At 38.8% G+C, this 25,811-nt stretch overlaps 1 protein-coding gene across 2 annotated transcripts in view; it reads right to left on the bottom strand.

Annotated features, from left to right (window-relative positions):
• LOC146458695 (5'-3' DNA helicase ZGRF1-like) overlaps window positions 1-25,811 on the bottom strand; it is a 57,394-nt gene that overhangs the window by 10,139 nt on the left and 21,444 nt on the right. For both annotated transcript variants that reach the window (XM_085090505.1, XM_085090504.1), the window contains exons 14-34: window positions 24,647-24,690; window positions 24,108-24,155; window positions 23,653-23,763; window positions 23,262-23,345; window positions 22,634-22,730; window positions 15,052-15,166; window positions 14,322-14,353; window positions 13,900-14,014; window positions 12,001-12,109; window positions 11,358-11,402; window positions 10,051-10,141; window positions 9,661-9,754; window positions 9,394-9,465; window positions 8,801-8,962; window positions 8,129-8,177; window positions 3,825-3,902; window positions 3,037-3,098; window positions 2,696-2,735; window positions 1,670-1,753; window positions 505-534; window positions 146-183 (exon numbers count right to left, since the gene is read on the bottom strand). In XM_085090505.1, the coding sequence (XP_084946631.1) occupies window positions 146-183; window positions 505-534; window positions 1,670-1,753; window positions 2,696-2,735; window positions 3,037-3,098; window positions 3,825-3,902; window positions 8,129-8,177; window positions 8,801-8,962; window positions 9,394-9,465; window positions 9,661-9,754; window positions 10,051-10,141; window positions 11,358-11,402; window positions 12,001-12,109; window positions 13,900-14,014; window positions 14,322-14,353; window positions 15,052-15,166; window positions 22,634-22,730; window positions 23,262-23,345; window positions 23,653-23,763; window positions 24,108-24,155; window positions 24,647-24,690 (1,600 nt within the window). The remainder of the gene's footprint in view (window positions 1-145; window positions 184-504; window positions 535-1,669; window positions 1,754-2,695; window positions 2,736-3,036; window positions 3,099-3,824; window positions 3,903-8,128; window positions 8,178-8,800; window positions 8,963-9,393; window positions 9,466-9,660; window positions 9,755-10,050; window positions 10,142-11,357; window positions 11,403-12,000; window positions 12,110-13,899; window positions 14,015-14,321; window positions 14,354-15,051; window positions 15,167-22,633; window positions 22,731-23,261; window positions 23,346-23,652; window positions 23,764-24,107; window positions 24,156-24,646; window positions 24,691-25,811) is intronic.

The following is a 25,811-nucleotide window of genomic DNA, read 5'->3' as shown; positions in this document are numbered from 1 at the left end:
CTCTGGCCTCTAAAAAGCAATTTCTCGACAAGTGCTTCACAATGCTCATACTGTTATCTTAGAAGAGCATTTTTTAAGGAAATATTTTTACAGGATCGTGTTTTTTTTGTACAAGAATATTAAAGCGAGTAGTAAAACAGAATACCTGTTGGATATAGCACTGATAGCTGGATGGCAACGGTACTGAAATCAAACACAGGATAAACGGTTAATGAAGAATAAGCACTACCCCAAACTCCCACTGCATTCAATGCAGGAACAGTGCGAGCGCTCCAAGGAATTTTCAGCGAGCGGGTACGCGCCGTCATGTTTCATGGCAACTTCACCAAGAGCGAGTTTTAACATTTAAAAGAAGACGAACCCGAAAAGTTCGCCTTTTGGATTTTAATTTGCTTTCAATAAGGTCACAAAAAAATTAGATATAAAGACATAAATCTTTTCTCATAGGGAGAAGTCCCTGTACTAGAACTCACTGAAGTTTACATGACAAACAACAAATGGTACCTGTGTTCTCAACAGCGTTGGCTCATATCCCTGAAAAAAACAAAACATAACAACATCCGTGATACCACGAGAACGCAAACAAGTTTCTCTAGTCCATCCCGCATGTTACAAAAGCACCAGGAAACCTGCTTCTTAGAATCAAACGTTGTTTATAGTAAAAACAACCAAAAAGGCACCCCTACGGTTTTTCTATCACGACTATTTTTTTCAAATTTATGGTCGCTATGGCATTAAAACAGATATCGTTTTAAAACTGTAATACGTGTGATTTGGTGATTCTTGTTATTCAGTTTTGACTCAAATCACCAATGAACTGAGGGCATTTGCCGTTTCCGTTCCTTTACCTTTTGCAAAGTGTTTTGACTTGCTGACAGTTAAGGGGGCAATTCACCTAAACGCCATTTTTCTGCCACATGGCTTTAATGGCAATTTCTCATTCACGTTTCAAGCAATCCAAAAACCCTATCATTATCCCGTGAAACTGTGTTGTGGGGTATTTTGTAAATTTTTGGGTGGTTTTTGGATATATTTGGGAGGAGTAGTTTTTTTAGAAGGATTGGTTAAATTAAGAGAAATAAGAAATATTGAAGATTTAGTGAAGTTTTAAAATTAGAATTTGTATTTAATAATTAATAGACGGATACCAAGTTAGTCCACTAACAACCCGTGGTGCTCTTGCGTGGGTATCAACTGTCTGTTGGTGTTCCAAAAATCATTTTCTTTCTTCTATCCCTTCTTAAAACCTCTTTAAATTTCATTCAAATTTAGGTAAATTGCCCCCTTAAACAGACATGAATCGCGTTCAACTCTGAACTTAAATTTCAGCCTTTCTTTTCGCAGCTACTTACATGACTGCGGTGGTCTCTCATTTATTAATTCTTTCACCCCCTGTTCAAATATTTTAAATTTGATACATTTTACTTACATCACTTTACATTTACGGGTATTCAAAAAATGACCAGCTCCCAGTTGGCTTGATAACTCAGTTGGAAGGGCACTGCACCGGTATCGCGGAGGTCATGGGTTTAAATCCCGTTTAAGCCTGAATTTTTTTTCAGTCTTTCTTTTCACAGCGCGGTTAAAATATAAGAAATTTCATATATTTAACTTGGTGACAGTTTAACAGACTGCCAAAGTTTTGCTGTGCAAAGTTCTCAATACTTACCATCTTCATAAGTCGATCAAACAAAGTCTGTTCAAGACCAGCCTCATGTTCAGGCTCTGAACCTTGAATAGTGGGACTCAGTTGCTATAAACAAACACATCAGTTAACGCTGACATCATTCCTGTTTTACGCAAACTTGCTTGCTCTCGTCTCTGCACTTGCTGGCTTCACTTTGAAAAATGTGCCGTAAAAACAACAACAACAACAACAACAACAAAAAAAAGATAAAAAAAAGAAAAAGAGGCACGAAACAAACAAGCAAACAAACCAAAAAGTACAATGCAACACCGTTGCGCCGCCCCCTAACGGTGTGATATCCTATAAACGTTACACCCGTTGGTTTAGATCTGGATACAGAAGGTAACGGTAAAAAGACGATGTTTGATAAATTAACAAATTGGCGTCAGTCATGGCGAGCCAAAATGCCCACGTGGAGAACAAAGGACCCTGCATTGTACTAAACACACACGATTGGGTATTAACTGAACGTTTTTAACTGAGCAAGATTTTCCTCAAGTCACAATGATACCGTTCGTTTCGAATTCTTTAACATCACTATCAATAGTGAGGATACGTTTCTTCACTTCTGACAATTTAGATTGTCTGCGTGTCTGACAAATGGACCCGCCATGCTCTGTCGTTTCTACAATGGAATCGACCAGTAATATTTAATTCCATGCCTTCGCGGGTGAATTATTGGCAATTGCCAACAAACTTTAAAAGTTTAGGATTTTTTCAAGTGAAGCCTACAAAAGCAAGTACAAAATCTCACTCTAAATCTCATTTTTTGGGCGCCATGTTATGATTTGATTTACTCGTTAAACCGATACACTAGTTTTAAATTCCATCGTAAATCCCTAGTAATTATATAATAGCCAGAAAAACAAAGGATATCGAGTCAGTGACTTAATATCGTAGGAAAATAGCACTACACCACACATTTCACCAGGGCGATAGCAAAAGGCTGCTAAAAGAGAGAGTGAAAGTTCAAACGTTACGGTAATTCGTGTGACACTGACTACTTACTTTTGGGTCACCGACCAGAACAAGCTTCTGACATTCAAATCTAGAAACAAAACAGCAATCGACTCTTCAAAACTTGGGTATTTTAACCAGTCTTGAGACTGGGCCTAAGACCTAATAACCAATCAGGCAATGCAATCAAACTTCAACACCGTTCCGGTCGAGGTGCCGTTGTGTGGCGCGTCCAAATTTCTGTTGGAAGTACTTGTAGGCTCGGTTGGTCCCCGTCCATTGTGTTGTCTCCAAAATGCCACGGAAACCCGTCAAAATTGTAAACATGCTACAAAAACCCGGGAGCGCGGGCACTTGTAAAGTGCGCCAAGTGTCTGCTATTATCTGCATACCTGGCCATGGGTAGGAGAGAGACAGGCTCAGTCATTTGACTGCATTCATCCAGGAGTACCACCTGTCAACAAGATAGTTCTCATTAATTCTAACAATGATTTGAACATACGAGAAAAACGAAAACTTTCTGGAGACGATCACCCCAAAAGAATGTTTTACCTTTTGGGTTTTGTTTTGTTTTCATGTGAAACCGTGACCTATCAATTCAACGGTCTTACGTATACGTCAGATAGGCCTAGTATATTTTAGAGAAAGCATCCCTTTTTAAATTTTCATTTATAATTGGAGTTCATCACAAGAAAGATCACATTAAAATTTGTCAGTTTATCAAGTTTGAGGTTCTGTCGTTTGATTGCAACTACGTAGAAAGCTTTCAAAAGTCGGAAAAATTAGAGACTTTGCATTAATTTGGGAGACACCATCTCAGAATTAGAGAGATTTGTATGGAATTTGGCCGACCTTCGGGTCACAACCTGGCTGCTACGCAATGAAACATAACCAAACTTCTCAATGTACCAGATAAATATGAGATATTATATTTGAAATACCCTCACCCCCCCCCCCCCCACCCCTTCACAAGAATGATGTATTTTACTTGATGCCCTCCCCCTTTAGTTTCCCAGCTCCATCCCTGGTAATCATTGCGCGAGCATACTTGGTTTGAAGTCGTTTAATAATCACATGAGCACATGCTTTAACAGGTCAAATGAGTTCTGCACGTTTATTGAACAATGAGATTAGAGGAATCATGGCATATGATACAAGTGGATCAAGGCAATGAACTTACTGGGAACTTTAGTTTGTCCAGGTATGGAAACACACATGCGGCACACGTGACTCCAACCACTCGAACATGCGACAGTTTCTGAGGAAGAACAGCAATTAAAAGACAGTAGCGTCTACAGAAGAAATCACAAGTGATCACGAGACAAATCATGATCCGGCTAAGCTTATACTCTAATCCCAGACGTCGTCGTGTGGATTTAGACTGAGATTCCGCGTAATGATCAAGAAGTGCACACAAAGACTTACACAATTTTGGTATCTGCAGTGAACGATTCCAAAACTCAAACCAGAAAATCTATATTGATTTGTCTGAACGACGAAAAACCAAGATGATTCTTGGCTCCTGATAGGAGCACTCGGATTTCGTTTTTCCGAGTATGCCTGTGTCACTTTCTGGAATAATACATCTTTCTCATTCATTCACCAGGCTGGAAATATACCATCACATTTATTTCATAAGTGAAGACTTATTGTGGTTTGGTATGAACTGTGTACAGGGAAAAGAAAGAAATACAAACCCGGAGAAATACTTCCATGTATAGTGAGAATCTTTGAACCCCGCTTTCAAGGGAATGTTATAAATTGACATGTCGCCTTCTAATGGCTTTAGCCGGGTGTAATTGAATGAAAGTCTTTTAATAAATAAGATCTTTCAACAGGGAGCCCACGTCACAAAATGTGGTTTTCAGTGAGGCCCTGCTTAAATCTAACGTAAGAATACAAAAAAAGAAATTACAAATATAGCTAGTATCTAAAAATAAAGAGTAAAAAGGGTAAGATCGATAAGAGAGTCTACATGTTTCTAATAAGACGTCTAAAAACTAAAAAATTGGAAATGTTCCTAATGTCGTCTGGGAGAGCGTTCCAGTCATCTACCGCATGACAAATAAAGCAATGCTGACCCCATGAGCGCTGTGATTGTGGTTTACAAATGTTATTACTAAAACGAGTGTTGTAATCATGAATGTCTTTAAAATGATTAAAATTAAAATTTCAATCAATCAGACTATTCAAGGACTTAAAAACTAAAAATTGTTTTGGCGGGTAACTTGATGACTTTAAGACTTTGGTAAATGATTAAAAACATTTACCAAAGCTGTTGACTTGTCAAAAAAATAATGAGAACTTCATATGCGTACGTTACTACGTTTTACCTGACTCCATAACTAATTTCTAATTTATGAAAACCTTCTCTCACAAATAACTAAAATAAAAGGGCAATTTTATCAGGAAACACATTTTAAATAAATACTGCTAGCTTTTCTTCAAAGAAAAGTTATAAAAAATGTATAAAAAAGCGAGTAATTTTGATAGATTATAAGAGTTCATATACGACTCGGCAAAATTCTTGCAATAACTGTTTCTTATTGGCAATGGAGGCGCTATGGGACTTTCGGTAAGAAGATCAGAGGGTTGGTGTTTTGAGGGTTAGTTGGTGTCAGCATTTTGTTACAAGTTTGGGTAGACAGTTTAATAACAAGCTATTTATTTCTATCAAACTCCTAGAAACGTTTTAGGCTTTATAGTTAATTTTAGTTTAAAAAAATCAATTATGATATAAAATATTCTTGTTTAGGCAACAATGCATTGTCAAACAAACAGAAAGTGTTTCAATCATCTCTTTTAACGACAAAGGTTTTGTGACAAAAATTTCCACAACGTTTATAGAAGGAAACTAGGAATGGAAACCAACACACTGACGTGAAGGGTTTAAGCTGAGCGTAACTGCTCAATGCATGGTAGCTTAATTTATTTTGAATATGGAATCTCAGTCTAATTTTTTCTGTGTAAGGATCAAAACAAAGCTGTAAAAACACAGCTGGTGGAGTTTTCACTCAACCTGTCATAAATTTTGTTTTCTACCGAAATGCGAGGCGACGAAACCAGGTTTGAAAGTAAAAATCATGATATTTGCCCCCATGTCATATCAATAATTATTCAGTTTCTTGTTGGACGGAAGAACAGACAGAGATAAGGATTGAACACCATGCTTTTCAGCTTCCGAAAATCCACAACTGTTTACACAGTGATGAACTTTGAGGAAAATATCTCTAGTATCACATTTCATTAACTGCGAGGACTTGGTAAAGAAAATAAATGGTCGAATCTAGAGTTAGGCTTAAAGCACAGAGCAAATGAGCAGCAATAGGAGAGATGATAGTGAGAGAGTAAGTAACCTATCCGGCTGTGGAAATTACTCAATTTTTCACAATTTACCTACTGTTTGCTTTGCTGTGTTTAATGGCAACCATCGGTCAAACACGTACAGCGTATGGGTTATTAACTTGTACGATAAACGGTTAACAACTTTTTCTTTTCGTAAAATTTTGCCTCCAAAGTTTAAATCATGTTCTGTTTCCGTCTTGTCATGTTTTAGAAAATACTGTTGACAAAAAAACTGCAAATCAAGCCGAATGTCAACTTACAGCAACATCTGAGCTAATAAACAAGTGAAACGAAACTGTAACGCCTACATACTAGCCGACCGCACCAGTGAGGTGTAAAAGTGATTTTTACAGGTTTTTAAAGCAATCGACACCATTCGGCACAAGTGACAAATGAGCATGAAAATGGCTGTTCACCATAATGGCACTGAATCACACAATTGCTGTCCAGCGACCAGAAGGGAGTTAGAAATTGCCTTAGCGGTTTACTACAGCATCATAGCAATGACCGGAATAGCCGGCAACTCACTGGTGATTAACGTGGTGCGTCGAAACCCACACATGAAGACCATCACTAACATCATGCTGATGAACCTGGCGGCAGCCGATATTCTGTCTCTGATCGGCTCGCTTCCCAAGCGATACTTTGATGTAATTGACCTATATCCAACCGGAGAGCAGGGGAAATGGTTGTGCAAGTTCTTCGCTGCTAATAACATGGCGGCGATAACGTTGACGGTATCCGTGTACACACTAATTCTACTGGCGGTTGAACGCTATCACGCACTCGTAAAGCCGTTTACACTGCCACGAATACATGAAAACAACGTAGTTTACACGCTGAGTGGAACGTGGATCGTGGCGAAGGTTGTGCAGATTCCAGCGTTTATTGAAACGACTTTTAACAAAGAAAGCGGCAGCTGCGAGAGCCCGTGGACAAGCAAGGCGGTGGCGCACTCCATGAAGAACGCCGTGATCGTCATCATCACGTTGAACGTCTTCTTGCCGATTGTTGTCATCAGTATTAGCTATGGGTTCGTCATCACTGCAATCAAGACCACCAACGCACGTACGTTTGATCCAAGAGATCTTCAATCCAAGAAGAAAATCGTTAAACTTCTGCTAGTGGTGACAATGGTTTTCTATGCCTGTTTCCTGCCGTTCGGCCTTTACATGATGATTATTCCGTCACGTTATACGGATGGACTCAGTACTGAAAAAAAGATGGCGTTTTGGAGAGGTTTTGAAGCGGTCAAATGTCTTATGTACACGAGTTCGTCCGTGAACCCTTTTCTGTACGCGTTTCAAAGTTCCAACTACAGGAATGGCTTCAAACGATCTTTGCCATGCCAGTTCAGAAGAAGTCGCATTAACGACAAAACTATTGCAGATAAAAAAAAGCCCGCGAATTGCAAGCAATATGACGGTGTAAATTGATTCAACGCCTTAGATATTATGCTATTTTACTTAAACTATCGAGGATAGGATAACTCAGCGTATAACAAGCTTTGCACGTTAAGAGGTTATTGGAGTATATTACCACTGTTTATACCCACTTTTTTTGGTTGCAAACGCACAAGTACAGTCAAACCTCTTTATTACGGACACCAAGGGGACAGGAATAAGTGTCCGTATTATAGAGGTGTCCGTTTTAGAGAAGTAGGCTTTATATGGATTTCGGTCTCTCAGGGACCAAGTTAACTGTCCGTAATAGAGAGGTGTCCGTAACGAGAGGTTCCACTGTAGAAAGTTAAAGTTAAGTAATTTTAATGACTGTAGTGAAAAGGAAGCTGCCTTGGCTGATTACACTTGGCATTCATAACTTCTAAATTCAGATGTCGGTAATACAGAATTCTGCTCTTAACTCTTGAACTGACTAGTCTGAAACTGAGATTAAAATGCAAGATTAATAAGTCTTTAAAATTAGGAAAGGCCGTAAAAATACTGGATTAGCTTAAACCGCCTTTTACGCAAACGGGTGCTTCACATTTGTGAGCGCTGTGGCAGTTCATTAAATTCGCAAACTTGAGTCGAAATTGTGGTTCATAATATTACCTTAGAATGACATGCCTTTTGAGGTATAATACCAAATTACTGCAATGGTTATTTAATTTTTCCTGTTTGCATATGATATACTCACCTTTTTATTTTCTCCTAACTTGTGCCGTTCGATGCTTTTCCGAACATGGCTAAAAAGGCAAAAAACAATTATAGCTAAAATAGGCCCCGGTAGATCTCTGTACGTATAGCAGAAGTGAAAAATGGAAAGTGATTATTCAGGAGAATTTAGACCGTATTGATGATGGTGAGCCATCAGCCAGGAAGCAGGGAATACAAGGTAGCCGTGCCAAACAGGCAAGCTTATTTGCAAAGATATTATTGGCTCGCGTGTACAAAACAACTTGAAATCACATGATAATCACATGATAATCACACGGTGTCGACAAGACTATTTTAAGAAAGCAGAATATTGAGCTAGCATAAAAAGTAGCTTACTGTTCGTCTTTACCATAAGTTTTCAACTTGAGCCCTCGCATTAACTAACTAATTAACTAGTACACTATTCCTTTTCAGGAAATTTTGTTGCATGCTAACGTTTTCCTACGGTAGATATATATTTTGTCTTTTCTTGTAATTATCATGCATGGCTATAATTGGTTATTCAGTTATTTAATTTTTATTATTATTCAAATGTCATTACCAGAGATACTTTTACCCATTGTCTTTATTCTTTTATGTAACTGTTCTACAAATACAAATTTAACCAACACTGTATAAACTAATGACAAAAGTGCGTGTGCATTTTACTCACGTTCGTTCGGCTGGTGTGAGTTCAGCCTTGAGCAGAGCTTGCAGTTCTTTTAACTCCTGGCTGTTATTCCCTGTACTGTGCACACTGTATGGTAACACTGGTTTGGCGATTTTACGAATACTTCCAACTCGAACAAACTCCTCAAACCCTAGCTCCAGCAATCTGTACAATAAACAAATCAGTCAAGTCCACTTTACCCAACAATTATTATAAACTTGTTTCAATTTCTAGCTTTCATGAACCCTCCCTCCTTCCCTTCACGTATATGCGGGTTATAATCCACACAGCCGAACTAAATAAAAATTGTCGGGTTTGAGAGAACACTTTATGAAATGTATTTGAGCAATCATTCAAACAGGCTATTGTAGCCAACCATCTTAATAAATCCTGTTTGATTTGTTTCTCAAACGAACACTATATTTAGCATTCTGGTAATTGACAAGTTTTCCTTAGATATTTAACTCAGTCTAAAAGACAAGGCACTCAAGGGTGAGGATTAGCTTACTACAGTGTTCGATTAACAACTGATTCAAAAGGTATATAATATCAAATATATATGATTGATAGCTGGTCTTCAGTTAGAAACGTCTTACCCCTGCAAAATACGATCAACGGCCACATTTGTTGTAGAGGACACCAGGATCTTCTTCTGTGGAGAAGGATCGCTACAGAGGGGAAAAAAGCTCAGATTAACGACAATTACTTGGAAGACAAATACACTAAAAGCTTTTCTTATTTACCGGGTCAATCGGTTTCTTAACTTTCTTAAACTCTTAAGCCGGCTAATCTACAAGCAAAGTTTAGCGACAAAATAATGAATTTGTTGAAAGGATTGCTTCAAAAGTTAAAATTCATCCCACCTTTGCTGACTGAGGGAATCGCTGACTTTAAACAACTCAACCAGATATATAACAACGACAGCGAGAAGATAGCTCTTTCCTGCTCCAAAAACACCTGTTGTGGAAGAAAAACGGGAAAACGGGATAAGTGATGGAGGTTTTCTATCAGTTTTCACTTGAGCTGGAGGTTCTTAATTTACAATTGCTTAAAAGAAATAAAGAAAATTACAGATAGGATAACGGAGAACTGCATGGAAGAAATGTAAATTTGGTTACTTGATTTTATCGGCACGCACAAAGCAAGTTCCTTTGTAAGAACAAGCGGTTTGCACGAGCATGTGGTGAATAATGTTTCTCTAGTGACTACTTGCTAAATGACTGTAAATAAAAAGCATGACAACAGGAACTCACCGTGAATCAAACACAGTGGTAAAGAAGCACAGTCACTCTCAACAGCAGAACTGAACATCCTTGCACAAGAGTGCAGAGCAGCCGCTTGATCCTAATCAAAATCACAACCACTGATGATTGATCAACTCAAGGAAATAGGGGCAACTATCTAATCAAGAGTAGGGGGGGGGGGGGGGCGACCTGGTAAATTCAGTGCTACTCATTAGTGTTCCAGGACCAAGTAAGCACCCTTCAGAGATTTAACAACGTCAAATTTGAAATCTTTGAAATAATCTTTAGTTCTTAACCAATGGTTCAGTTCTTTCTGCTTCAAATGTTGAACTCCATGTTCATTTAAACAAACAGTGTTCCATTAGATAGAACCTGTATACGCAAGCGCGTTCTTCATGTACCTAATATCGAATGTAGATACAAATAGACAATCTTCTCCCGTAAGGAATAACCGTTACTACGTTTAGTGTAAATACCCTTAGATAACAGTTCAGATAGGCTGTCATTATACCAGGATTATAGTACAAAACCATGGTAGGCCATTGATCATATCTAGGCCTAAGAACACGACGCCATGTTCTTAGGTAAACTGACAATGATACTAGATGCTCTACAGTGGGGTCGCTCTATAGAATGGAATAAATCCAAGTTGCAACATGCACCCCACAAGACTAAACCGTACTTTAACGAAGGCAAAATCACTTTAAATATCCCGCAAAACGTTTTTCGGTAGGAAACAAGTCTAGTTTAGTAACAAAGCTCTTCTTGATGTCCAGTACTTGTGGTATATGCGGCGGTATTCAGCTGAGCTTGTGGTCTACAGTCATGCACAATAGTAACGAATTGATACCTACAAACGGATATCGGGTAGAATGATGACGTTTCTCGTTAACATCGATAGCACAAATTTCGAGATGAAGTAAGACTATATCAGATACCTTCGCAACTGGCGCCGTTTAAAAACAGCCATTTTTCATACATAAACTCCCACATACCAAGGTCACATAAAGCTTTCAGCTTTTTCCGCCTGTCGGGTGCAGACTGAAGGTCTGCTTTGTAACGATTGAGAACTCTGCCATTCTTAAATTAGAATAAACAAGCTTAAAAAGGCAGAACAAACAAGTTTGGTTTGGATTGTTTTAATTGAGGAATGTTTTTACAAAATAATTGCTGTTTTCTGCATTTAGCTGAGAGCCACACGAAGTCTCTGTTACATGAAACTGAAGAAACATCTCGTACACCCATGAACTGACCATTTAATCTCCATAAAATCTGTCGAGACAAACTAGAGATGACAAAGTAAGCTCCAAACTTACCTTGTTTAAATTAAACCGAGCAATCATTTCCTCTGCTAAGCTTTCCTGCATCAAATAAAACAAAGCAAACGTTAATAGCAATGCTACTGGAAAGAATTGACAATCAAAAGTGGGAAAAAGTCGCACTTCGAGCAAAGTAAAAAAAAACAGATATGCAGTTTTTACTGAAAAAAGAGATTTATCCGCGACGACGAGAGTGAGTGGAATAATTGATTTAGGATGTGCTAAGACAGTGTTTCTTAACCGAAAGAAAATAAAGGGAAATTATGAGAAAATAAGTGCCGCATATTTCTCATTTCTTTGAAAACACGGGCTTTCAAAATGCAGTAATATACAGCTGTAAACGGTATATAATAATATTAATAGATACACGACGATAAAGAAACATAAGTCATAAAACTCGTTTTCAGTTGCGTGCATTCGTTGGCAAAATCAAACTACTTATATCCTGTATCCTTTTACCGTAATTAACGCTCCTTTTAATTTTCTATAATTTTTTGCCGGTTTACTTCTACTAAATAATTGCTATTGAAGGAGAACCAAATTTTTGCTTCACCTGGACGATATCCGCATTACCTAACGTTTGCAAAGAATTTAAGGCATTGATGGTTATAACTGAGTTCTCCGAGAGGTAGCAGCTTACCGTTAGCTCTAATGGCAGATCCAGTTGACTACCGGAAGTCCTTAGCGTCGGTGGAACAAAGGACGAGGCTCGCGATCTGCTTATAATGTTCGGCTCCATTGTCTGTCCTCTGTTATGTAACAATAGACCGTGTTCATATTCACGGTATTGAACTTGAACTGCACCGTAACAAGCGGTCACCCTCTAATAAGCGGTCAGTTGGCAAAGTCCCGAAAGTTATCAAATGTTATATAAAATGGCGTGTTGTTGTGTTACGTGTATTCTGTGGAACTTGTATTAAGCGGTCATTTGGCCATTCTTTGAGGGTGACCGCTTTAAAACAGGTTCGACTGTAGTTTACACACGAGGTGTAAGCAGGGGAATCTATTCACATGCAAATATGTTTGTAACATATTCTCCCGCAAGAGCCTCCATTGCAAGCTACACATCCAGTTCAATACCGAGAATACGAATATTGAAAGACACTGTGATTACATTTGAAACATATTTCAAAAATAATAAGCTGCCTTTCTTGCGTGATACAATAATAATGAGACATAAAAGACGCTCTAATGCATGGCAGCTGACAAGAACGACTAGCAAACTGGAGGATGTGTACTTGTTTTCTAACTATAAACTTAGTAATTAGGTTTATTATTATTTGTTCCAATTTGTTACATTAATTTCATGTAATAGTTGTGTTAGGCACAGACATCAGCAGTTCATCATTGGATTTAAGACTATACAGATCGTTTGTTTTTTAACCTTGGTAAGATCAGAAATAAAGATATGGGAGTCGCCTTAAGGTGGCCGAACACAGTTTGCGCGCGCTTTACACATTCTGTTGATGATGCTATTAAGCGCGCGCTAGGGTTGTGGTAAGCAAATTACTATCGATCCCTCGATTTTATACCAAATGGATCACAAAGGTAATTTTTGCTCTTAAAATAACTTAGTTTCTCGTTTGTGAATCCTTCTTCATTTATCGCCGAACAAAGAAAGTGAGCTCACAATGAGCTAAGCCTTTTTGTACGCTTTTCATCTTTGCTGAGAAAACGTAATTAAAAGCCACGCATGCGCATTTGAGCAAAAAATTGTGACTGGTTGTTTTCATGGAAATGAACTGTTTTCTAATTAACCGCTCGTTAGAATTTCGTGAAATTTGACAAAACAGTAGTTTTCTAAAAGCGCAACTTGCCTACAAACCAAAAACAAAATCTAACAGAGGGTATCTTCAAAAAAACATTAAAGTGCAAAACAGGAGACCTGTCTGTTAAAATTACATGGAAGCAGCGCCACTATGTCAGTATTTTATAAGTTTTTCTGGATACAAAAAATGGAAAAAATCTAACGAGTGCATTTTCTACAAATTAAGAAAAATCATTATTTGTGGACAGGTAAAAGCTTGCTGTGTTGCCATGGCAACGGCACCTTGCTCAACAAGAAGTATAAAAATTTATTCCTTCTTAGTCAATCTTGCACCATACTAATTTCGGGTACTCAGAAGTACGTAGTTTTCAAATAACGTTTACTAACACCTGTGTACTGAAAAACTGTGTTCGGCCACCTTAAATAGCCTTAAAACTTAAAATTGGTAATTTAAATTCAATCCTATACGTAATAGAAAGGCAGAGCAGGAGGAGGAGGAGGATGAGGAGTAACGTGCGTGTAATGAGGAACTCTACAGACAACCCTAGCTGCTGGTTTTTGAACTCTTTGTGTTTTAGCAATCTGATAAGCAGGAAGATCATTGTATAGACAAGGTGTAACATGCACCTCCCAAAGAACTTTCACGACACATAAGCCTAGCACCACCCAGCACAGTTAAAAAATAGAACAATCTTTGGAAGGTTGATAATCATGTTACATTCAGTCTGCTTGTCGAAAAGGTTCAAATTGGGGTCCAAGAAATTTACTAACCTGTGTAGGATATGCGGAAGAACCGGCATATTCTGCACATTAACATGCTCCTCGATGTTATTAATACAGCTAAGTTCTGTACCAGCATTGCAAGCCATCAAGGCATGCACGGTTTCTGTGCAACAAAAAAAGGAAATTGGCAAGGTTAATATTAATCTATTCAGTTAGTTGTCATTTTGAGTATTAGTGAAATTTGTGAGTAAAATGTACAATAAAATAGGCCTTGAGTAGTGAGAAATAAAAGATAATGGCCTGAACTCAAATTTCGGATCCCCAGACGATGCAAAGAAACCAGTTGGCCAACGTATCTTTCACTGCTTTGCGCTGTGGTCATTCGCTGTGGTCATTCATCCCCCCCCCCCCCCCCCAAGCATGCAAACAGACAAACGAACGCACTCGTAACTTGTAGGATCCAAACTTACCTCCACTTTGCCAGATGGAAGGCGAATACCCACTGCAACAACAGAGGAATAAGAAAAGTAAAACAAGTGACTCCATTACAAAATGTTACAATTGATATGGAAAAACATTCATTTTGTTGAAAAGGTAAATCATCAAATTAGAATGAAGATACGAGTGGCAAAGTCAAGTCAGCCTTCTTAGAAAAGATGGATTCCACGAGATTATTTCAGTTATTATTTGGTGACACGGTTTGTAACTGTAGTTAAGAGGATTACTGAATCCAGTCATAACGCACTTAATTTGAGTAGCGGACGGATCTTCATGAGCAACAAACCCTTTTTGGGGGGGTTTCTTCACTTGAGAAATGAACTAAAAGCAATCGTTCCGTTTTTTCCTTTTCTGCCTTATTTTGTTGTTTCAAGGTTGTTTACCCACGAAATCAACAAGCAGCCCCAAGATCAGCACTCTTTCCTCGTTTATGTATTTGTAAATCGTGGTATGTCTGACTAAAAAGCTGCCCTGTTGAGTCATCTACCACATAAAAGAAATTGATTCCCAGGGTGCGAGATGTTGAACACAGAAGTCAACAAATTACGCGCATAGGCCAGTACCCTGGGAAATCTGTGCTTCAGGGCTCGGCTATCAACCTTGTGCGTTCTCAGCTTGGCAATGTAGCAAAAGGAAATCTCTTACAATACACTACACTAAGTGTTAAATCACACTTGTTACTGTGAGAGACTCGTATCTAACCTGACTGGTTGGATTTCCAGCTCCCCACTGGAGGACGGCCCATAATAAGCACTGCTCGCTACGAATGTTGATTCCTTGTTGAACGACAAGTTCTTTGAAATGATCCATATATCATCTTAAAAGTATAAAAACAACAGAAAGGTTATTGTCATCTGTCGCGTGTAATACAACGTTTCTCACATGCCTAGGAATGTCGAAAGAGTCATTTTAATATTATCTGGAAAATCCTTCTAATTATTGAATGTGCTCGCTCTGCTCATTGCCAATCAGAGAAGATAAAAGAGACCCTAAATAGAGAAGTCACTGGCCCTTTTGTCTCACAGATAAGCAGCGTACGCAAGCCGGACAGAAGAGCATGTGGCCTTATTATAATACAAAGGCCAAAGTGGTATATTTTCAGGAAAAGCTCGATGAAGTGAAAATCTCTGAGCAGATTGGAATTTAATCTCGAGAGCAACAACGCCCAAAGGTCAGGAAAGCAATCGGACCTCTGCACCGCGACTGAGCCGAAAGCCTTGCAGTGGAGGATAAAGAGAAACGAAGCCAATCTTATGAATTAATTCTTTTCTACCATTGGAGAGAAATTAGCTGGCACTGTGCAATCACAGTCCCATTCCAGTAACCTAGAGAAACTGGGTCCCTGCATCTTGTTTACAGGATATGTTTAATTTCTAGCCTTTCGCACATATATGTTATTGAACTAGCGTGAGGTCCGTGTTGGGAATATATTGGTTGAATTTTTTTTGCACGTCCATAAACTTGCAAAATAAAGGATATTTTCCCAATACAGACTGAACAAGCTGGTTCAATAAGGTTTTTATTGCAAAGACTTTCCTGTCTGTTGCATTTTTATTGTCTTCTAGACCGTATAAGTATTATTAGTATTAGTGCTATCGGTAAATAGCATTGATCAATATCACTTTAGTATTAGAATCGTATTTTCAAAGTTGTAACACGACCCCACACGCTATTGCTCATAAGTAATAGGTAATCGTATAAGTAATAGTTATGGTATGGTATGGTATGGTATGGTATGGTATGGTGTGGTATGGTATGGTATGGTATGGTATGGTATGGTATGGTATGGTATGGTATGGTATGGTGTGGTATGGTATGGTACGGTACGGTATGGTATGGTATGGTATGGTACGGTATGGTACGGTATGGTATGGTATGGTATGGTATGGTACAGTATGGTATGGTATGGTATGGTATGGTATGGTACAGTATGGTATGGTACGGTATGGTATGGTATGGTATGGTATGGTACAGTATGGTATGGTATGGTATGGTATGGTATGGTATGGTATGGTATGGTATGGTACGGTATGGTATGGTATGGTACAGTATGGTATGGTATGGTATGTTACGGTATGGTATGGTATGGTATGGTATGGTACAGTATGGTATGGTATGGTATGGTATGGTATTTTTTTTTTTTTTTTTTTTTTTTTTTATTCATAGCAACGACACGTACAAACAATACTACGTTACATGACTATTTGAGTTACACTACTATTACTACATTACATTACATTGCTTGACCTACTTACAGAAATTGTACTTACATTGCTTGTATTCTTTTTAACTAATTACGAAATAAATACACGTGCTACGTCATCCTGCATACGATGCTAACACAACACACACACACATACACACACACGCACCCTACCCACACATACAAGAGATAATAAAAGATTCCCCTTACTCAACTTTCATACTTAAAGTGCTTCACGCATCGTAGTTGCTGAGAGTGGTCCACTTAGCTCTATATTTTTCGTAATTGGAATTTCTAATGGCTATTTGTCTTTCACATTTGATCTTGCTGTCTAGTAAGGCAAGAAAGATCTTTAAATTTGGAGTCTCAGACTGGTTTCTTGCAAGAAAAACATGATATTTAGCAATAAGAAGATAATGGTTTAACGCGTAGAAGGTGGTCGTTTCAGGTTTGTAACCGTACAGGATTTCAGTATTCCTAGGACTAATGTTGTCAGAGCGCTTAGCATTCCACCACATCATTATGTCTTTCCAAAAGATTTTAACGTCGGGGCATTCGCAAAGCATGTGAATAAGCGTTTCGTTCGGAAAGAGGCAGCGTTCACATTCTGGAGAAGCCTTTATATTCATTTTGTAAAGAGAGTGATTAGTGGGTATGATGTTATGAATTAGTTTGAATTGGAAGCTCCTCAGTTTGTTTTCGACTGTGACTTTAAAAGGAAGCTCGTATACTGCCTTTACATTCAACCCTTGTTTTCTAAGATTGATTTCAACGATGGGGGGAGAAAAGGATCTTTCTGCAAGCATCACACGGGCTTTTTTTGTAGAGGAGATGTCAAGGGATGGAACTGATTCGTTATCGCCGTTCGTGAGATTACCTACGATTTCGCTTTTCCAAATTTTAGGGATTGCCGCAAGAACACCAGCATAATCGAGAAAAGTAGAGCGAACGCTATATTTGCATTTGAAGTTTTCGAACGAAAGGAACTGGCCATGGATGTTTAGGAGGTCGCTTATTTTCAAAATGCCTTTATTAGCCCATGATCTATAATAAAACGATTTTCCGTTTATCTTTATGAACCGATTGTTCCAAATGATTTCTTGTTTGTATTCATTTGCGTTACGTGGATCTTTGGAATTGAGCTCTTGCCATACAGCTAAAACGTCTTTATAAAAAACAGAGAGATTTTTGAGGTCGAGTAATTTAAGATCGTAGTTACATTGAAATAAGAGAGTTCCACCGACCTTACCTAAAAGCGAATCAAGGAGGGCACACCAATGGCGGTCATTTGCTAGACAGTAACGATTAACCCACGAAGTCTTGAGCGATTTAACAACGTCAGCAAAATTGAGCATATTAAGACCGCCGTGGCTTATTGGGCCGGTCAGAGTTTTTCTTTTGACTTTATCTGGCTTAAATTTCCAAATAAAAGAGAAGATATTGCTGTTGACTTCTTTTACAAATTCTTTGGGAACATTTAATACGGAACAACTATAAACAAGTTTGGCGAGAGCTAAGTTTTTGACGATGGCAATTCTGCCTAAGATCGTTAAATGTCTACTTGACCAAGTATTTAGAACTTTTTTGAGTTTGGCAAGCCTCTCGTCGAAATTGATTTTATTCCCAACCTGAACATGATAAGGAAAAGCGATTCCAAGCGCAATGACGTATGGCTTCGGCCATGAAATGCCAAAAGGTTCTTCTTTGCCTAATCGGCTTTTCAAAGGACCAAGCCAAAGACCCTCGGTTTTAGACTTATTGATTTTCAAGCCGGAAAGGTCACCGAACTGATCGAGAAGAGTTAGTAGGGACACCGCGGATGAATCGTTGCGAATGAAAGCGGTGGTGTCGTCAGCGTACATACTGAGTTTAGTGATCTTATTTCCGTTTTCAAGTCCTTTGATTGATTCATCGATTCTTATTTGGTGGGCGAGTGGCTCCACAGCTAGAACAAAGAGTAAACCTGAAAGAGGACAACCCTGTCTAACACCCCTTTGGAGAGAAAAAAATTCCGACGAGTAGCCATTATTTACAACACAGCTGGAAATGTTGGTGTAAAACGTTTTGATCCAGTTGAGGAAACTTGGACCGAAATTCATAGTGTTAAGCACTTTAAAGAGAAAGTCCCATTCTAAAGAATCAAAGGCCTTTTCAAAGTCAAGGAAAAGTATCATTCCGTCCTTGTTTTCATATTGTTCAATTATATCCGAAATTAAGCGAATATTTTCACCAATAAATCTACCTTTGATGTACCCAGTTTGATCACCGTTTATCAAGTACGGAAGTACTTTCTCTAAACGTTTCGCAATACATTTGGTTGCTAATTTGTAGTCTGTGTTTAGAAGAGAAATAGGGCGCCAATTTTTTAACAGAAGAGGATCTTTATTCTTTTTTGGGATCAGGGAGATGATTCCTTGACTCTGAGAGATAGAAAGTTCTCCTAGTGAGGCACTGTGATTGAAGCAGTCTATCAAAGGACCAGAAACATCGGGCCAGAAACAAAGGTAAAATTCTGCTGTTAACCCATCTGTGCCAGGAGTCTTGTTAGGTTGAAACGTTTTCAACGCGGCAAGGCATTCCTCTGCGGTTATCAGACCTTCGCAAAGGTCTTGCTTTGTACTGTCGAGTTTTGGTAAGGATTCACAATCGAAAAAGGTAGAAAAGCGTTCAGCTGAAAGCTGGTTTTGAGAGGTGTAAAGCTGATTGTAAAAATTTTTCATGGCGGTTAATATAGTTTTTGGATCCTCTACAGTACTACCGTCAGGTGTCTTCAGCTTTGTTATATGTTTCTTTACATAACTTCTTTTTTCTAAGTTAAAAAAGTATTTGTTGCATTTTTCTCCTGATTCATACCATCTAGCCCTAGTCCGGATAATAGACCCTTTAGTTTTTTGCACGGCAATTTCATCTAATTCGATCTTGAGTTTTCTAGCCTTGTTTACAAGGGAGCTATTTTCTGGGGTTTCGTCGATACGTGAGTTGATTTTCTCTAGCTTTTGGAGGAGGTTCAATTCCGTACTTCTTTCAGCGTTGGCTTTCTTTTTCGAAAAACGAATTGCAAATATCCGGATCTCCATTTTCAACATTTCCCAAAATAACCTTTTATCAGCAACATCCTTGTGTTTTTGGGTGGCGTGTTTGATGATGAAGCTCATTTTTGTGACGAAATCTTCATTTTCTAAGAGTGAATTATTAAATTTCCAGTAGCCTGGGCCTCTTTCTTCTTGTTTGTCTTCAGGCTTGATCGAGATGGTGACAGGGGAGTGATCTGAATCATGATAGGCGGAAATGTCGGTTTTCGAAACGCGGCATAATAAATGCTTCGAGATGAGCCAGAAATCCAGTCTACATTTGATTTTCCCGGAGCTATTTCTCCACGTAAACTGTGTATCATGTGGATGTTGTTCTCGCCAGGGATCGACTAGGTCATAGTTGCAACGGAGTTCGTCGATCGAATGTATTACACTTTTTTTGAATTGAATGTCTTTACCTCCAAATTTATCGGAAGCGGACAGTGGGCAGTTAAAATCTCCACCAATAAGAATTTTGTCAGTTTGCTGGCCACGAATAGAATCGGTTATCTTCTGAAAAAAAGAAATTTGCTGGTTTTGGTCGTTTGGGGCATAAATATTAACGAGGCACAATTCGTCTTCGTTGACGGTGCTGTTTACAATAATAAATCTGCCGTTTTTATCCGCAGTAACATTCGTCACCTCTTTACTGAGTGAGGGACTGAAAAGAATCATAACACCTCTACTGTGTTTTGAGCCGTGCGCAAAGAAGATGTCGCCTCCCCATTCTGCTCGCCAAAAATTTTCCAAGCTAGCATCGCTGTACGTCTCTTGCAGAAAAATTACATCAAATTTTCTAATATGAAGCCACCGGAAAAGTTTTCTTCTTTTGATAGATTTGTTGAGGCCTCTTGCATTAAGAGAAACAGCATTTAAGGTCATATACACACTAGATTTGTGAATTTCTTTCTAACGCAATTCATGAACCACAGCTTGCAACGTTCGATAGCGTTTAGCCTTGCGATGTAAATGTTTTGTGCAGATGGTGCGCTGACAACAATTTACAATACGTTGAGTAAGGCGGGTACAAATCACGATGAGTACAACAAGTGTACTATGGCAACTAACACTTAACATAATAGAAACACTAATTAAACTGCGAAGCAGCTTAATGTATAGAAGGGAATAAGTGCCATTTTTTAAAGGCATGTTGAAAAGAGACAAAACCCTCCTACAAAACTCTCCGCCAAAATTTAAATAATTAATTGATGAAGCGAAAGGGAAGCGAGGGTTTTGAAAGGGAACGTTTGAATAATGTTATGTTACATGTGGGAGAGGGTGGGAAAGAAAAATATTTGATTATAACCTAACGAATATTGTCCAAATCTTCAACTTCATGTACTCTATGTACTTGATCGCTTTGGGACTTTCTGACGAAAATTTTGCCGTCAATGGTCCAGGCGCTATGCCAGTTGTTGATCTTTTTAACTTTTCTTACTTTAGCGAACAGTTCACGCCTATAGTTAGTTAAGTTCTCATTAATATAAACAGCTCCTGCATTATGAAAATAGTTGTTTAAACTTACTGACTTCAGGTACTTCTTGGATTTATAGAGTTCATTTTTGGCTCTGTATGATCTGAATCGTACAATGATTGGTCTTGGACCGCCGTTAGATCTTCTCGTGGCCATTCTATGACAGATGTCGATGTCATTGTTGACAATATGTACATTGAGAACCTTTCCAAGCTTGATGATCTTGTCAGACAGATTTTCTTCTGAAGACTCAGGAATGCCGTGAATTTCGAGATTATGTTTTCTAGTGTATTGTTCTAAATCGTCTATTTGGCATATAGCGGTGTCCAGATCGCTTTTAAGACCATCTAGATCGTCGTTTAAGTCGGCAACTTCATCTTCTGCTTTGCGAACTTCTTTCTTGAGCGAGCTCACATCTTGTTTCAGCTTGTTATTCTCCGCCTCTAATTTTTCCAGTTTGTCGATGTGGAACTCTAGCGACTTCTGCAGTTCTTCGTGTTGCTTGCGCAAAGCTCTGTTCTCTTTAAGAAGCTCGTCAGTGTTCCGTTGTATCTTGTTCAGTGCGATCCAGATACTCGACAGATCGGCATGCTCGACCATGTGCTCTGTAGTCTTTGCAGTCTTATTTGGAGGAATTTCGGGCGAGCTGCTGCTACTAGACCTTTCAACTCTCTTCCCTCCAGTGATGGGCGGACTTTCGTCGCGTTCGCTTACCTTTTCAGCCATTTATTACAAAGCGGAGAGCTACACAGGACGGACTACTCAAAAACGCTGCCGTCCATCTTGGCTCTCCCTCGGGACCATCGTATGGTATGGTATGGTATGGTATGGTGTGGTATGGTATGGTACGGTATGGTACAGTATGGTATGGTACGGTACGGTACGGTAGGGTCTGGTTGTGGTGTGGTATGGTATGGTATGGTATGGTATGGTAAGTGTGGTATGGTGTGGTATGGTATGGTATGGTGTGGTATGGTATGGTATGGTATGGTGTGGTATGGTATGGTACGGTACGGTACAGTATGGTATGGTACGGTACGGTACGGTAGGGTCTGGTTGTGGTGTGGTATGGTATGGTATGGTATGGTATGGTAAGTGTGGTATGGTGTGGTATGGTATGGTATGGTGTGGTATGGTATGGTATGGTACGGTATGGTATGGTACAGTATGGTATGGTATGGTATGGTATGGTGTGGTGTGGTATGGTATGGTATGGTATGGTACGGTATGGTATGGTATGGTATGGTATGGTATGGTATGGTACAGTATGGTGCGGTACGGTACGGTATGGTATGGTACGGTACGGTACGGTATGGTATGGTATGGTATGGTGTGTTATGGTATGGTATGGTATGGTATGGTATTGTATGGTACAGTATGGTATGGTATTGGGTGGTATGGTGTGGTATGGTGTGGTATGTGGTGTGGTATGGTATGGTATGGTATGGTATGGTACGGTATGGTATGGTATGGTGTTACAATCTTTGGCGTTGTTAATGTCATTCATTATAAACAGTCATCGTGTATGTATCTCACCCTTTGAGTACGCTGAAGAATGTTCTTTTCGAGGAAGTTCCAAGAAGAGTCTTTTCTTGTTTCCTTCCACCTCGTCACTTCTTTGTCTTCTCCATTTCTAAGAAAAAAAAGTAAGTTAAATAAAAAGACAACAAAAAGAAACTTTCGTGTACAATTGCAACATCGATCAATACTTTTGGCACACAGATATGTATGTGGAATTAATTGAGCATTGTGTGGACAACTTGTTTCTCAACTTTGAACACCTTCTCCCAATATTGATTTATTCTGCAAATGATGCAGTTGACTTTTGTGTCCTATTAATCACTGAGGGTATCCCGCAAGTAAGTTTCCCACATGGTACTGCCGCATCAACCAGTGTAAGAGTCAAGGAAAAAAAGAAAGAAAGAAAGAAAGAAAGAAATGCCGTTTTCCCTCAATTAAATTGGAAGTAAACTTAACCGCTAAACGACGACGAAAATGACAAGGAACAGTCAGTAACCTCTTTACTCCTCCATCCAGAATCAGAACTGAATAAAATACACCAAACAGGAAACAACACATGATCATAAGCGGACTGGTCGCACTCAAGGCTTCAACCTCGCTCTTTTTTTGTGCAAATATAGCTCAGCTAGTATGGTGCTGTTACCTTAGTTTTTGCCTCAAAAATCCCTCCTTTGCCAGTATCCCTATGTTTCCTGATCAGATGACACTCGCAGTAAAACGCAACATTCTAACGTGAAAGAAAATGGGAAACTTCACTTCCGTCAGATATTCAGTTACAGTCCTGTAAAACAAACGAGCTTGTGACAAGGCATCATAACCCTGCTCAATATGTGAAATGAAAAAGACTACAGCGGAAAGAAAATGATAAATGAAACGAAAGAAGTGGTTAAAAAAACGCGCGGGACAAGAAACTGTCCTTTTTTCTCAGGATGGGTGGGGAGAAATCGCGTGTGACGGTGTAAAAAGTCAACGAGGAAATTTAAAAGCGGTCACAACAACGGTTTTCAACTCATCGCTCTGTTGTTTCAACTTACATGGCTTCTAAGGAAAGCCATTAGGCTTTCTGGAGACGATAACGTCAGTTTACTTGCAGTTTGTTTTAATCCAGTCTTGTTGGCCTGGTACTCATCAACCCATTTGAAGAACTGAAACAAAGAAAAACAATCAGTTTGCGAACACTGAGATTTCCTGTTAATAATAAAAGCTTAAAAGCAGTAGTAAGTGTTATTTATAGGCCTCAAAATCAAAATCTGCATCTAAACTTTAATACACTAATTGACTGCTAGCGTTAAGCAAGCGTGAGTAGATTATTTTTGTTTGGTACTCAGTGGAGTTTCTCAAACTGAAAATTTTTTATTACAATTACAGGAAAAATTGGACAATGTTTGATGCTTTAATTCGGTACGTGCCTTCGTATTTCTTAAACCTCCTTTACAATCTAAAATTTTCTAAAAGAAAAATAAATTAAAAGATAACACAATTTGTTAACCTTGCATTGAGCTTGTCCTGTTCCAGGGCAGGTGTAGAACAACCTTCCCTGTAACAAAAGAGTCTCGGTAAATACAAAGCAATCATCACCTGCTAATGTCTACAATTCGGCCTTTAAATCTTTCAGTTCGGTCGATCTTTATCCAACATAACAAGTGTCTTTCTTTTTCTCTTTTTCTTCCGTTTCCTTTTATTTCTATCCTTTCCTTGGTTTTCTGATAATCCCTGCAGCGTTTAAATGATGATGGGAGTCTTGAGATTGTAGTAAGGTAAATAGCTTAGTCGCACTCGAGCCTAAGTGGCCTACAAAGCCGGAGATTAACCCGTTTTCGGTAGCATGAAGCAACTAGCACAAGCAACGCACAAACCACTACACTTACCGCCCCTCTTGAGATTGTAGTATGGGTACGAAACTGAGTACAAGTACAAATTAGACCAAGAGAGGTTAGACCTCAAGGAAGAAGATTGGTGTGACATGAGTACTAAAGGTTTCTCACAATGTATTAAATCAAGTTTGGCACTAAATTAAATGTTACTAACCTTGTTGGGCCCGTCTTTTTTTACAGCTCTCAGACGCGCCTGACCTGCACAACAGAATTCAATTACTTAATGCATTACAAGCAACAACATGCTTTATTTAAACACAGATTTGTTTTGATGGTCAAAAAATAGCAAAAAGAAGGAAACACACAACGCTTTTATTTTGGAAGACGTGTTGTGGCGGTTACAACAGCCAAAAAAGAGTGTTGTGTGCTTCCTTTAAATGTTAACTTGTCTCTTAAGAAAGAAATTATCGCGTAAGAAAGTGGTGTAAAAGCTTTTCCTGGATAATAATATCGTTCTAGAAAAAGTATTTATTAAGCAGGGATAAAAGGCCATAATAGCAGGCTGTTCTATAATCTGAAAAGTCCTTTTTTCTTCACTCTCCACATAGCTTCGTCAGTGTAAAAGTAGCCAGACAACTCAAGGACAAGACTGACTAAGCATACTGCCTTGAGGCACACCGTGCTTCACACAAGCCATCATTTGTGTCATAAGTGCTAAGCAGCACAACATTCATTGTACCCTTCATATTCACATTGCCAATTACCACCATACTCCCCCACGACTTGCTCCCGTCTGCCCTCGTAGCAACGGACGATCAAATCCGACACTTCCGAGTTCGATTTTCGCCAAGGTCAAACATTTTCTTTCCTCATAACATGCCTTAATGTAATCTATAGTACGAGTCCACTCACATTTTAGCATCAGACACGCCCGTTGTATGACTATCGTGCGTTAAGGCCGAATAAAGAAAACATTGCAGTTTATTAGAACTTAGCAACTTGGGTGTACTAAAAAGTAACGTATTTACATTCGGCGGAACTAAGCTGTCGGTGGCAGTGACAAAGAATGTAAATATTTCCCTGTTGGTATGACAATCGCGTATTGGAATGGTGTTAACGGAATCTTTTGTTGTAAGTGTATATGTTGTGGTTCAATTTTATCCTTGGTTTAATTTTTATTTCCCATTGTCTTAAACTCATTATCATACATTACCATACCCCAAAACAAAGGGAAATAAAAATTAAACCAAGGATAAAATTGAACCACAACATATATAAGGGTTAGTCGGTTGTAATTTATTCATCTCAGCTCTCGAACTATCAAACTTTAGTTTTCAGAAGTTGGGATTTTGACACTGGAGCCTTGCTAAATATCGATC

This window comes from Pavona decussata, unplaced genomic scaffold (assembly GCF_977016875.1).
Source record: "Pavona decussata unplaced genomic scaffold, jaPavDecu1.1 SCAFFOLD_232, whole genome shotgun sequence".
Taxonomy (NCBI): Eukaryota; Metazoa; Cnidaria; class Anthozoa; order Scleractinia; family Agariciidae; genus Pavona; species Pavona decussata.
This window is presented reverse-complemented; position numbering and strand designations above follow the sequence as displayed.